This window comes from Oncorhynchus masou, chromosome 24, assembly GCF_036934945.1.
Source record: "Oncorhynchus masou masou isolate Uvic2021 chromosome 24, UVic_Omas_1.1, whole genome shotgun sequence".
Lineage (NCBI taxonomy): Eukaryota > Metazoa > Chordata > Actinopteri > Salmoniformes > Salmonidae > Oncorhynchus > Oncorhynchus masou.
The window spans coordinates 13,920,345-13,935,665 of record NC_088235.1 but is presented as its reverse complement, the minus strand read 5'-3'; the positions used below and the strand labels follow the sequence as shown (position 1 = coordinate 13,935,665).

General features: G+C 43.7%; 1 protein-coding gene across 3 annotated transcripts in view; it reads right to left on the bottom strand.

The window, feature by feature from the left end:
* Positions 1 to 344: 344 nt before the first annotated feature.
* Positions 345 to 15,321, bottom strand: part of LOC135511559 (adhesion G protein-coupled receptor B3-like) — a 144,529-nt gene continuing 129,552 nt past the window's right edge. Inside the window, exons 3-6 of one of the 3 annotated variants that reach the window (XM_064933043.1) lie at positions 13,495 to 13,605; positions 9,465 to 9,626; positions 3,852 to 4,016; positions 345 to 624 (exon numbers count right to left, since the gene is read on the bottom strand). In XM_064933043.1, the coding sequence (XP_064789115.1) occupies positions 428 to 624; positions 3,852 to 4,016; positions 9,465 to 9,626; positions 13,495 to 13,605 (635 nt within the window). In that variant the 3' untranslated portion in view covers positions 345 to 427. The remainder of the gene's footprint in view (positions 625 to 3,851; positions 4,017 to 9,464; positions 9,627 to 13,494; positions 13,606 to 15,321) is intronic. The other 2 variants (XM_064933044.1, XM_064933046.1) reach the window with 2 other exon arrangements.

Genomic DNA, 15,321 nt, shown 5'->3' with positions numbered 1-15,321 from the left:
GATTTGAACATGATCTGCAAAAACTGCTAATATTGGTCCCATGACTTGAATGGAAATTGTGACACAAATGCTAAAATATTAACGAAGCAAAACTAAACCATACTGTATCATGGATTGCTGTCATACCTTGTCCATAGACAGTTTACAGCGTAGGAAAACCAATGTGTCATTTTGTAATTTGGGTGAACTATTCCTTTAGGTTTATTTGGACAGGGACAATGTACAACACAAACACAAGTCTCACACCACTGAGAAATTATACATTGCACCAGATTTAGCTAACAGCGCATTTACCTCTGTAATCCCTGGGACGGTGATGATAGTGATGATGGTGATGATGATGATGATGATGATGGTGATGATGATGGTGGTGGTGATGATGATGATGATAGTGATGATGATGGCGATGATGATGATGATGATGGCATTAATAGCTAAGTGGCCCAGTCAGTGTGTTACCTGTGCAGTCTGGATTGTAACACTCTCTGCTCTCTGCCCAGTGGCCACGACACTCCGACCCACCGTGGGCTGCGGCTGAGCATTGTCTGGTCCTCTGCTGGGTCCCGTTGGCACAGGTCACTGAACAGTCACTCCACAGGCTCCACTCCTGCCACTGGCCGTCCACTGGGGCACACACACAGACACGTACCAACACACACACGCACACACAAACAGCCCAGACCCAAGAGGGAGAGAAAGGGAGAAAAATTGGACAGTCAGTCAGAAGAAGTGGAAGGAGACTATATTCAAATGGCTGTCTTCAGGTTGAGAGCCTGACAACTAGACACCCATATTATAATATCCTTCCCCTGAAAACACAGTGCACTGTTCATGCATGAACATACCATTACCGCTTGTGGTTTGAGTGGCTTGAAATAGCTCAGGTCTAGTGGGTCATATTGCAAGAGAATGGCCATGTGTGGATGTGTCCCAAAACTGTACCCAAATAGTGCACTCCTTTTGACTAGAGTATATAGTGCACTATATAGGGAATAGGGACAATTCATTACTTCTGCTTTTGGAGCTGCTAGTACTCAGTTCTCTTCTCAGAGGTGAAAATGCCTTAAAACGGTGCAGAGGATAAACACAGAAAGTAATGAGTTTGCCACCTGCATTTGTCATTGCCTCTACAAGCCAACTTCCTTGGGGGAGGTTCTGCTGCATTTATGACCAACTACACCCTTCTTAAAACAGAGCAGGAGTTATATTTCTGCAAAATGACCTACAGTTGAATGAAGAGCTTGGCCTTTTCTTAAAAGAAGAGAAGAAGAATACTTTATTGTCCATTTACTTACAGTCCAGAGACATGTGTCTTTTTGCTGGATGACCCAGACAGCCTGAACGACCCAGACAACCTGGACTACCCAGACAACCTGAACGAGCCAGACAACCTGGACTACCCAGACAACCTGAACGACCCAGACAACCTGGACTACCCAGACAACCTGAACGACCCAGACAACCTGGACTACCCAGACAACCTGACAACCTGGACTACCCAGACCCAGACAACCTGGACTACCCAGACAAACTGAACGACCCAGACAACCTGACAACTGGACCCAGACAACCTGGACGACCCAGACAACCCAGATGACCCAGACAACCTGGACTACCCAGACAACCTGACCCAGACAACCTGGACTACCCAGACAACCTACCCAGACAACGACCCAGACAACCTGAACGACCCAGACAACCTGAACGACCCAGACAACCTGGACTACCCAGACAATCTGAACGACCCAGACAACCTGAACGACCCAGACAACCTGGACGACCCAGACAACCTGAACGACCCAGACAACCTGGATGACCCAGACAACCTGAATGACCCAGACAACCTGGAGGACCCAGACAATCTGAATGACCCGGACAACCTGGAGGACCCAGACAATCTGAATGACCCAGACAACCTGGAGGACCCAGACAACCTGGACGACCCAGACAATCTGGATGACCCAGACAACCCTTCTCCATTTAACATCCAACATCAAATGGCACTAGCAAAAGTTAGACAAAAGTAACAAGGGTATGCACAATAAAGCACACACACACACACACACACACACACACACACACACACACACACCCACACACACACACACACACACACACATTTGCTCAGAAAAATAGCTGTTAATTGCGTTGGAGTTGACTGGACTGAATGGACTGCAGACTTTTAAAGCTAGGCAACTGAACAAACAAAAAGTAGGTGAACAAACAAAATGTATGTGTGTGTTTGTGTGTGTGTGTTTGTGTGTGTGTGTGTGTGTGTGTGTGTGTGTGTGTGTGTGTGTGTGTGTGTGTGTGTGTGTGTGTGTGTGTGTGTGTGTGTGTGTGTGTGTGTGTGTGTGTGTGTGTGTGTGTGTGTGTGTGTGTGTGTGTGTGTGTGTGTGTGTGTGTGTGTGTGTGTATGTGTGTGTGTGTGTGTGTGTGTGTGTGTGTGTGTGTGTGTGTGTGTGTGTGTGTGTGTGTGTGTGTGTGTGTGTGTGTGTGTGTGTGTGTATGCGTGTTCTCTTTTGGGAGCGCATCATAGTCGGTCTACAATCTAGCACACAGTGATTGTGGAAAAAAACCCATCATCACTAATCTGCTTACCATTCACTGGCAATTGCGGCTAAGTGATTTCCTCTTCAGTGTTGCAGTGTTGACTCTATGACAGCGGGTTTTCAACCCATATTATGATGTGAGCATGAACGGCACATGCTGCTTTTAAATATGTCGTGAGGCCTGTATATCATATGCATCCTGTTTCTCTACCCTCTACACCCCCGCCCCCTCTCTCTCTGTCTCTCTCTGACTCTCTACCCACCCCCTCTCTCTGTCTCTCTGTCTCTCTCTCTCTCTCTCTCTCTCTCTCTCTCTCTCTCTCTGTCTCTCTGTCTCTTCTCTCCATTGAGTAGCAGTGTAATTGATCCTATAATGTTGCACCAAAAAGGCAGCTGTTGTCTTCTCCCAAGAGGCTCTCTCCTTGCAAGATGGTCTTTTGATTAAGCCTTTATCTTCTGAATGGCACCCTATTCCCTACATAGTGCACTACTTTTGCCCAGAGCCCTATGAGATTCCCTATGGGCTCTGATTGATAGGAGTGCCTACATAGGGAATATGTTGCTATTAACATGGTGCTATTAATATTAACATGGTGCCAATGAATAGAAAATCACTTGTGTTGTGTCTGTTACTGGTCCCTTTGTTTCTAAACATATTCACCTCAGTCATTCTTAAAGGACTGAATGTTGACTGACATTATATGGATCAGAGCTCCATTCAAATATTTAGAGAAAGAATGACAAGGAAGTGGCTTTTAAAATGCTAAACGTTGGAAAAATAAACAAGCAAGCACAACAACAGGGCATCGTGAGGTGTAATCATTAGTGCACACAGTAGCAAACAGTTGCAAAGAAAAGAAGAGATTCTATTGGACAAATTCAGATAGGTTCCTCCCTGTTTGGTTCCTGGTAATTATACCCATGGTCTCATTAGAATATGTAAAAATACACTCACTCACACACACACACACACACACACACACACACACACACACACACACACACACACACACACACACACACACACACACACACACACACAGACACACAGGCACACAGACACACAGGCACACACACACACACTCACTACACACACACACACACACACACACACACAGCACATGCGCATTTACACACACACACACACACACACACACACACACACACACACACACACACACACACACACACACACACACACACACACACACACACACACACACACACACACACACACACACACACACACACACACACACACACACACACACACACACACACAGAGACAACAGTCCATACCTGGACAGAGGGCGATGTTGCAGAGTTTGCTCTGGGTCTCAGGCCCGTCACAGGCTCTCCCTCCATGTTGGGGCGGGGCACACATCCTGTTCCTAGTGCGGTGGCCACGCCCACACGTAAACGAACACAGGCTCCATGGTGACCACTCCTCCCAGACGCCATGCACTGTAGGACATAGGGCAGAGGTCAGAGGTTAGGGGTCAAGTATAAGGTTTCAACTATATTATCCCAGGGAAAAATCTAGTTTTGCAGCAAGATCACGGTACACAACAGACATAAAATAGACAGTTTAATTGCTGTCGCTGTTTTCTGCCACATGACACGATTTGATCAATAATTATCAGCAAAACAGAAAGCACATATATGTAGTCCAACCAGTGAGCTTTACCCTGAACTACCACAAAGTAGTAATCATGGGGTCGTGGAACCATGTGGGGCTTCCATCTTTAGGAAGGGAAATGAGTTTGACCTAACAGTACTCCTGTGTAGTGATTCATATCCACATACTGCTTGCTGATCTGCCAAGCAGAAGTACCGGCTTACAAAGAACAACATAGTATTTCTACAAAATGGCCGACATCTAATACTGTGTCAGGCTAGACTGTTTGGCGCTTCTTAGAACTGTCTCAGAATGTCTTCTCTGTCACCTGGGATAAAACATAATCTGGTCACCAGTGTGTTAAGAGTGCCAAGTTATCCTGCCAAGTGGTATATCCCTTCTTCAACGACTCTGATTGCTTCATGAGAACGCAAATCCCGCTCAAACATTGTTAATTAAAATCAAAGTCCCAATCGCACAAGAGAAAGAGAGAGAGAGAGAGAGAGAACAGTGGGATGGATGGGGAGAGAGAGACAGAGAGACAGAGAGAGAGACAGTGGGATGGATAGGGAGAGAGACAGAGGGATGGATGGGGAGAGAGAGAGAGACAGAGAGAGAGAGAGCGAGACAGTGGGATGGATGGGGAGAGAGAGAGAGAGAGAGAGAGAGAGACAGAGACAGAGACAGAGACAGATAGAGACAGAGCGAGACAGTGGGATGGATGGGGAGAGAGAGAGACAGAGAGAGAGAGAGAGAGACAGTGGGATGGATGGGGAGAGAGACAGTGGGATGGATGGGGAGAGAGACAGTGGGATGGATGGGGAGAGAGACAGTGGGACGGATGGGGAGAGAGACAGTGGGATGGATGGGGAGAGAGAGTGGGATGGATGGGGAGAGAGACAGTGGGATGGAGACAGAGAGACAGAGAGAGACAGTGGGATGGATGGGGAGAGAGAGAGGGAGGATGGGGAGAGAGACAGAGGGAGAGATGAGGGAGAGAGACAGTGGGATGGATGGGGAGAGAGACAGTGGGATGGATGGGGAGAGACAGTGGGAGATGGGGAGAGAGACAGTGGGATGGATGGGGAGAGAGACAGTGGGATGGATGGGGAGAGAGACAGTGGGATGGATGGGGAGAGAGACAGTGGGATGGATGGGGAGAGAGACAGTGGGATGGATGGGGAGAGAGACAGTGGGATGGATGGGGAGAGAGACAGTGGGGGATGGGGAGAGGATGGGATGGATGGGGAGAGAGACAGTGGGATGGATGGGGAGAGAGACATGGATGGGGAGAGAGGGATGGATGGGGAGAGAGACAGTGGGATGGATGGGGAGAGAGACTGTGGGATGGATGGGATGGATGGGGAGAGAGACAGTGGGATGGATGGGGAGAGAGACAGTGGGATGGATGGGATGGATGGATGGGGAGAGAGACAGTGGGGGAGAGTGGGATGGATGGGGAGAGAGACAGTGGGATGGATGGGGAGAGAGACAGTGGGATGGATGAGGAGTGGGATGGATGGGGAGAGAGACAGTGGGATGGATGGGGAGAGAGACAGTGGGATGGATGGGGAGAGAGACAGTGGGATGGATGGGGAGAGAGACAGTGGGATGGATGGGGAGAGAGACAGTGGGATGGATGGGGAGAGAGACAGTGGGATGGATGGGGAGAGAGACAGTGGGATGGATGGGGAGAGAGACAGTGGGATGGATGGGGAGAGAGAGTGGGATGGATGGGGAGAGAGACAGTGGGATGGATGGGGAGAGAGACAGTGGGATGGATGGGGAGAGAGACAGTGGGATGGATGGGGAGAGAGACAGTGGGACGGATGGGGAGAGAGACAGTGGGACGGATGGGGAGAGTGTATCTCTTCTGTGAAGGATCAACACCATATTCTAGGATCACAAAGTCAGTCTTATAATGAAGAGCTTTTATCAGATAGGACTCCCGAGTGGTCCTGGTGCTGCGGTCTAAGGCACTGCATCTCAGTGCAAGAGGCATCACTACAGACCCTAGTTCAATTCCAGGCTGTATCACAACCGGTTGGGATTGGGAGTCCCATAGGGTGGAGCACAATTGGCCTAGCGTTGTCCGGGTTTAGCAGGGGTAGACGTTTCTGTAAATAAGAATTATTCTAACTGAATTGCCTAGTTGAATAAATAATAATCGAGCAAGGCTGGAGTTCTTTAGTTCAGTTAGAGATATAATCAGAGTACAGGTTGAGCTACAAGTCTGGCCCTGTTTTCCAAATGGCTCCCTATATAGTGCACTACTTTTGACCAAGTGGCACCCTAGTTCCTTACGTGGTGCACTACTTTTGACCAAACGGCACCCTATTCCCTACGTAGCGCACTCCTTTTGATCAGAGCACTGGGCCCTTGTCAAAAGTAACGCACTATATAGGAAATTGGTTGCCATTTGGGACGCACACTGTGCCTCCTTCCTTATTAAAGGACATATAATTGAAATCAGTGTTGGAACGGTGAACAAGCCTTCTCTGCAGTGAAATAAACTATTTACAACTGAAAAGAAAGGTGGAATTATGTAAGACTTTTTTTGGGGCGGTTTGCAACAAATTGGTATTAAAATACCATCACTAAATATGGTAACGTTGCATTTGAATAGTAGCTCTGGTAGTGAACTCCTAGTGAGGATTGATATGAGACAAACTGCTCCAACTGTGACATCATGCTGTGTAGCAGTGACACTTTAAAAAGAGGCCGACATAAGGACTTCCTAACATGTTCATAAGCCACACATAACGCATTAATAAGCAGTTGACTTTCTAAATGCTCAAGTCAACTTCCATCAACAACAACCCGTTTATTTATCTGGTTTTCCTCTGTGTCAAATTATAAACCTTTAACAGTCTTTCAAATCATTCTTTGTTTGGTTTCATTCTAGAATCATTTGAAAGGAGGAAGTTGTTTTGACCTGTCCTACACCGCTCCTTCCTCAGCATGTTCTTGTCATGTTTCCTTTTAAACTCTCATCATATTGTTCTGTATTTTCTTCTGTGCAAAAAAACTCCACAAGTTGATATTTACCTTGTCTTGTGGTTGTTGACATAAGCAGTTATGAATGCAGCCAGTATGTATAGGTTATGAATGTGTTATAAGCTCCTTGTGTCGTGCCCTTCAAGGAAAATGTTCCCTGCATGTATTTCTGTCCTTGAAAACTGTTTGAATCAGACAAACACAGATTTCAGTATTTCGGCTGTCGATTTGACAACATTACTGGCCTGAAACAACAGCACATTACTTCCAGAGAAAAAGACAGTTTAGCCCATTAGCCTGCTGCCAAAGTCTCACCAAGGGGGAAATAATGGATTCTTTATCCTTTCTGGTTCTCTTATTCTTCATTTCAATCCAGGGGACACCTGGGGTATATGGCTCTGTAAGCTGACTGCTTCAATTATTGTTTCTGAATGGAAGTTCAGCTACCTACCAGAGCTTGTTGGGTCAGTTCAGCTAGCTACCAGAGCTTGTTGGGTCAGTTCAGCTAGCTACCAGAGCTTGTTGGGTCAGTTCAGCTAGCTACCAGAGCCTGTCGGGTCAGTTCAGCTAGCTACCAGAGCTTGTTGGGTCAGTTCAGCTAGCTACCAGAGCTTGTTGGGTCAGTTCAGCTAGCTATCAGAGCTTGTTGGGTCAGTTCAGCTAGCTACCAGAGCTTGTTGGGTCAGTTCAGCTAGCTACCAGAGCCTTTCGGGTCAGTTCAGCTAGCTACCAGAGCTTGTTGGGTCAGTTCAGCTAGCTACCAGAGCTTGTTGGGTCAGTTCAGCTAGCTACCAGAGCTTGTTGGGTCAGTTCAGCTAGCTACCAGAGCTTGTTGGGTCAGTTCAGCTAGCTACCAGAGCCTGTCGGGTCAGTTCAGCGCGCTACCAGATCTTGACGGGTCAGTTCAGCTAGCTACCAGAGCTTGTTGGGTCAGTTCAGCTTGCTACCAGGGTCAGTTCAGCTAGCTAACAGAGCTTGTTGGGTCAGTTCAGCTAGCTACCAGAGCTTGCTGGTCAGTTCACTTAGCTACCAAAGCTTGTTGGGTCAGTTCAGCTAGCTACCAGAGCTTGTTGGGTCAGCTCAGATATCTACCAGAGCATGTTGGTCAGTTCAGCTAGCTACCAGAGCTTGTTGGGTCAGTTCAGCTAGCTACCAAAGCTTGTCAGGGACGAAATGGTAAATGAAAACGGTTTGGAATAATGTCTTGCCCTCTTGTCTGACCCTTGAGAAAACTGCCAACTCTACACTTAGTCATGACACATCTTAATGTGGACTACGTCTGACTAAATGTCAGAGAGCTGCTCGCATGAATTTCTGATTAGCTGATGGGGGTGAAACCTTTTATATGACTGTTTGCCAAAATGTAATTTCAGACACTTTCCGCCACATAGAAGAATGGCTCCTAAAATTCCCTGCAAATCAACAGATGGAAAAACACTAACATTAGTATGACAGCTGCTGTTGAACACATGGATATCTACATACAGTAGACACACACATAAGATGGGTCTCGTCTCCACAATTCAGAAGGTAATACATCTTCCAGAGCCACATTCAATCACAATTCACCAAGAATAACCAATGACTGTCTTGTGTAGGGGAATGTTGTGTTGATAAGAAAATACCTCGACCTTCTGCCAAAAAACACAACATCGGTCAACAGTGTAAGACGTCATGACATTCTAAAGACCCCAGAGGAGCAAAATACATCAACTGGACCAACAACCCGAAAATATTAGGTACCAGACTAAGTAAGCAGAAATCTAGGCAACATTTCATCAACTCAACTACTGGAACAGCCTACATCGAGATACATATGTAAAGATACTGCAATATATATACAAATATACCACTAACCTTGACCTTCAAGAATACACACTGAACCCTGGAGACACAAACCAGAATCTACAATTCCCTAATCTCCATAACATGCAAAACTACAGAACTACATCACTGTCAATCATTTCAGGAGCTGTGGTGAAATGCCTTCTCGTTATATGGGAAGAGATGGATAACAAAGACAACACCTCTGAAAAACATGGTGACATGCACAAAGAGAAGAAAGCATCACCAGATAATAGATGGCCAACAATAACAATAATAATACATTAAATAAGAATATTAAGTCATAAGAATATAAGCAAATAGACTAGTTAAAAGGTCAAACTAAACAGTAACAAAAACATTGGTTTGATGGTCAATTCAAAGCAAGCACAACAATGCACACATAGAAAAATGAAGGGTGAAGGAGAAAGACGTTATAACAAGTAAAGTAATAATGCTGCAGCTATTACTACCTGGACAGGGGACAGTGTTATTGCAAACCCTTGACTCTCTTAAAGGGCCGCTGCAGTGTGTTCCGTATGGTGAACCACATGTTCTTGTTCGCACCTGCGACCCTTGGCCGCATGAAACTGAGCATGAGCTCCACTGGGACCACTCCTCTGCACCAGATTCACCTGTGTAGAGGGAGAAGGGTGACACCAGTTAAATGCAGCAACACGGTCACATGATCAACCCAGGGGGTGGGGCTACAGGGGGCGGGGCTTCAAGGTAGAGCAATGGGGGAGGAGTTATTCTAAACCCGAAGCTACGTTAATGGGGAGGGATATTAACCTAGTTAACTTTAATATTTAACTAAATAGACATGTTTTACCTTTATGTGATCTTTGATAAATGATTAATAAGAGAGAGAAGACCACGACTCTGTTGGTCATTGGCCCCATATCTCTTGATCCAATTCCTTTGATTTCCCATTCATCATTTTGTAAGTTTAGTTGTATTGTGATTGCAGGGAACAAGAACCTTTATGACTAGTAATTGGTCAAAAAACTGTTTGTTCAAAAACCTTGTCTGGTTCCCATGAACGGAGTCTCAAGTAGGAGAACAAAATCTTATTGTGTCATAGTAGAGTACAAATGGTTTGGAGGAACTGTACAGATCGAGAATAATAAAGTCCCAAATGGTTTGGAGGAAGTATACAGATAGATCATAGTAAAGTCCCAAATGGTTTGGAGGAACTGTACAGATGGATCCTAGTAAAGTCCCAAATGGTTTGGAGGAACTGTACAGATGGATCATAGTAAAGTCCCAAATGGTTTGGAGGAACTGTACAGATCGAGAATAATAAAGTCCCAAATGGTTTGGAGGAACTGTACAGATGGATCATAGTAAAGTCCCAAATGGTTTGGAGGAACTGTACAGATGGATCCCGAATGGTTTGGAGGAACTGTACAGCGAGTAAAGTCCCAAATGGTTTGGAGGAACTGTACAGATGGATCATAGTAAAGTCCCAAATGGTTTGGAGGAACTGTACAGATGGATCATAGTAAAGTCCCAAATGGTTTGGAGGAACTGTACAGATGGATCATAGTAAAGTCCCAAATGGTTTGGAGGAACTGTACAGATCAAGAATAATAAAGTCCCAAATGGTTTGGAGGAACTGTACATATAGATCATAGTAAAGTACAAATGGTTTGGAGGAACTGTACAGATGGATCATAGTAAAGTCCCAAATGGTTTGGAGGAACTGTACAGATGGATCATAGTAAAGTCCCAAATGGTTTGGAGGAACTGTACAGATGGATCATAGTAAAGTCCCAAATGGTTTGGAGGAACTGTACAGATGGATCATAGTAAAGTCCCAAATGGTTTGGAGGAACTGTACAGATAGATCATAGTAAAGTCCCAAATGGTTTGGAGGAACTGTACAGATGGATCATAATTGACACTAAGCATTTGTCAGATTTAGTCTGAAGGACATTTATTCAAAGATCACAGCAAAGCTCCACATCACAGGCCCCAGTGTTACTTCTGATCACGTTAAGGGATTCAGCCATTTACCTGACTAAAAGGTGTTACATCTTACAGCTACATTTCATCTTCATCTTTCATACTGACACATGCATCAATAAAACCAAATGAAATGTTTCAAAAAGCTCTATAAAATGTAAAAGAACATGGTTGCATGCAAGAAGGACATCTACTAGTGAAATAAAAGTTCAACTTGAATGGAGAGTTAATAAATGAGAAGTCTAGAGTATGGATCCCACAGCAGTGTTACAGCACTACAGTCTACAGTGCAGTTTCCTTGACAACCAGAGAGGATCTAACTCCAATGCATATTAATTAGTGTTTGATCACAATTTGTGAAAACATTTTTTTTTTTAATTGCCCGTTTATATTTTTCTTAAGAGTACTAGGGAAGCGAGAGGGAAGAAAAACTCCCCTTTTCATTTTATTCAGAAGATCACAGCTTGTTGCATGGAGCTTGTTGCATGGAAATAACATTCACAGTGCCAGTTTGCATTGGGTTTATAAAAAATTTCCAAACAGCAGAATGTGACAAAAGGTCTGCTGGTGTGTCACACTCCTATTATGACGTGTTTTAACTGTTGCTACTGAATATTTAAATGTACACTAGTCAACTGTCTCTAGAACCATACAGTTAGATAAAAAAGGTTGTTTCTAGAACCTAAAAGGATTCTTCAGCTGTCCCCTATATGAGAACCCTTTGAAGAACATTTTTGGTTCCATTTTCGACGGTTGGTTTTACCTGGAACTCAAAAGTGTTCTACCTGGAACTCAAAAGTGTTCTACCTGGAACCAAAAAGGGTTCTACCTGGAACCAAAAGGGTTCTACCTGGAATCAAGAAGGGGTATCCTATGGGGACGGCCAAAGACCCCTTTTGGAACCCTTCTTTCTAGGAGTGTAAACCAAGTATACCAGTTTCATTCTCAGAGGTACAACTTCATACACTGATTGTATATAAACACACGTGGAGTGAATTTGCTTATGTGTGTGCCGTTAGGTGGTAATTCCCAATGACAAAAGCATTGCCTTATTGACAGTGAATGTCCACAATGCATCAGTATGTCCTGGGTGAGGCCTTTCAATACAAAAATATGATCATGTCACAAATCCAAAAGCCATGAAATGCTGAATAAATGGAATAAATGCTAACCTTGGTTACGCTAACACCCTTGGCATTGAGCTGAGTAGGTAGGGTGAATAGAATAATCCAAGATAGCTTAGTTGTGTGTTAGAAAGCAAGAAGTCAACGTTCAAATATTTTGAATAGAGTTTTAAGATGTACGTGTGATGTTCAATTTCAATGAGGCTTCATTTGCATAAGAGATTTGGAAATTTCAGCTCTGAATACATTTATATGTAATTGAAATCTTCTGAAGATTTCCTCCGTATTGCGTCACTAAGCTGCAGTATAATAGGACTGGTATAGATTGATTCAACCCAATAGGGATATACTGTAAACCCTATTATATATAATTGGTCTGATCAGAATTATAATAGACTTTGAAAGGTGGATCAATTGGTAAGATGAAGAAGTACAGGGAGAGTCAATTAGGCAATCTAAGAATGGAAGAACTGAAGAGCAATGTGATGGGGTCCATATGAGATAAATAACACACTCCCACAGCGTGTTGGAATGGAGACATGCTGTTAGGATTTAGTAAACAACAAAGTGGATTTGCAAATTAAAATGAAAGTAAGGCAGGTGTGTTGATCAATGTCACAGATTTAAAAGTAACAACAAATGAGGTGAAATTGGGTTAAGTTAAAAAATAAATTAAATAAAAGCCAAACAAACAATTAACGGAACCCAGAAACATGTATTTTTTTTAAACGAAATTAGAAAGAAAAGGGAAAAAGAAAAAGAAAAAAAAGAATATTTTTTATTTCAGTCCATTTGGATTGAGCCTAGAAACCCTCTATGTGGAACTGGAGCAGCAGTAAAGATGCTTTCAATTCATTTCTATCCTACTGCAATTTTAGAATGGATACAATCATCACTATATTTTAGTTTATTCGACTGGTTTATGTTAAGATTTTTGTTTATCTTACATTAATCATTATTTATGAAACCCATTTTTTTAAATTCAGTATGCGTTTCACTCTTGCCGAAGGCAGTAGGAGTTGTCGATGAAGGACATTTTTCAAATGTTATTAGGCACATTTTTAAGGATATTATTAACTGTGACAGGACACAATTTTACCTCGCCTTTAATATTTGAGAAACGAGTAATGCACTTGCCAACTCGCTGTGTAACAACAAATGAACAGAGACCCAGGGAGCCCAATTCTAGTTGTTATTCTAAGTAAATACTCAAAGGGAAAGGGAACATTTGTCTAGTGGGTTTTAATGTGAATAGCAACAGAAGAAGGAGGAGGGAGTAGGAGGTTAATAAAATACAGAAACATTGTCACCTAAAAGGTGCAGCACAAGAAAGAGCATGCAAGTGACCTAGATGACATTAAGTTTATAGTTAACAAAATAAAAGGTGAAGGAAACATAACTATTGTATTACCAGTTTGTGCCATAAATTTAGCAGATTCAGCTTGCTCCTGCAGGGCCTTTGTGTCAAAGACTGATCTGGGTCGCTGACTTTTTACAGTATGTTCGCCGATCATTCCATATTCTAGAGACAAAATAGAGGTTCAATGAAAGCTAGGCTTTAACAGTAGGAATCTTCCAGAGACACAAAATAAAAGGTATTACAAACTGTTTTTCAACGATAGATGCGTAGTAGAAAAACTGCAGTACTGTACATGGCTAGAAAACAAAGATCATACAAGAGTAAATATGGAGATATATATTTAACTTGTCATTTTAACTTTAAAGCATAAGAAGAAACAATGCATCGTATTTATAACGAACGTGGGTGAGTTGGGAGGAGTATTAATTGACTTTAAAAGCACAGCTTAAGACACATAGCAAACATGCAAATTTAATAAGACACTATTACTTCCCATAGTCCCTCAAGCCCCACCCCCTCCCTCCCAATCCCTACCACCCCCAAACCACCCCCCAAGAAAAACAAAAAACAAAATGAAAGTAAAAATGTGTAAGCTATCTGGAAGCCACAGAGGAGGGGGTCAGGGTCATGAACATAACATGATACTATTGATCCACAGTTTCTTTAACAGATTCCAGACATTTTGTTTTTGTAATTAGTTGAGCTCAGTAGAACATTTGTCCATCCCAAATGGCACCCTATTCCCTACATAGTTCCCTATGGGCCCTGGTCAATACTGGTGCACTATGTAGGTGAAAGGGTGCCATTTTGGACACAGGCTATGAGTCTGGGAAATCACTTTATAATAATTTAACATCATAAGTTCTATTAACTGACAAATGTATTCTGAGCTGTCTGATTATAATTGTTACTCCCTGTGTTGTTGTCCATTAATACATGGGTGATGCAACATGTTTGGCCCCATAGATTTTTAGTCCCGGTGAAGGGGTGTAACAAATACCGCAACAAACGTCCTTTTTTATTCAAAAACTTGAGTAGCATGCCGACGCAAAGATAGAGTATGTGTTTTCTTCAATCCGTTTGGAGTCGTATGCACTGCAGGTGGTATGTGTTACACGACAGACACCTCACATGGCAGGTGTGTGTTAGTACTGTGGAGTAAACCATACATACATCATCGTCTGTGAGGATGTTGGGGGTCATATTGTCTGGAGTAGTGAGGATGTTGGGGGTCATATTGTCTGGAGTAGTGAGGATGTTGGGGGTCATATTGTCTGGAGTAGTGAGGATGTTGGGGGTCATATTGTCTGGAGTAGTGAGGATGTTGGGGGTCATATTGTCTGGAGTAGTGAGGATGTTGGGGGTCATATTGTCTGGAGTAGTGAGGATGTTGGGGGTCATATTGTCTGGAGTAGTGAGGATGTTGGGGGTTATATTGTCTGGAGTAGTGAGGATGTTGGGGGTCATATTGTCTGGAGTAGTGAGGATGTTGGGGGTCATATTGTCTGGAGTAGTGAGGATGTTGGGGGTTATATTGTCTGGAGTAGTGAGGATGTTGGGGGTCATATTGTCTGGAGTAGTGAGGATGTTGGGGGTCATATTGTCTGGAGTAGTGAGGATGTTGGGGGTCATATTGTCTGGAGTAGTGAGGATGTTGGGGGTCATATTGTCTGGAGTAGTGAGGATGTTGGGGGTCATATTGTCTGGAGTAGTGAGGATGTTGGGGGTCATATTGTCTGGAGTAGTGAGGATGTTGGGGGTCATATTGTCTGGAGTAGTGAGGATGTTGGGGGTCATATTGTCTGGAGTAGTGAGGATGTTGGGGGTCATATTGTCTGGAGTAGTGAGGATGTTGGGGGTCATATTGTCTGGAGTAGT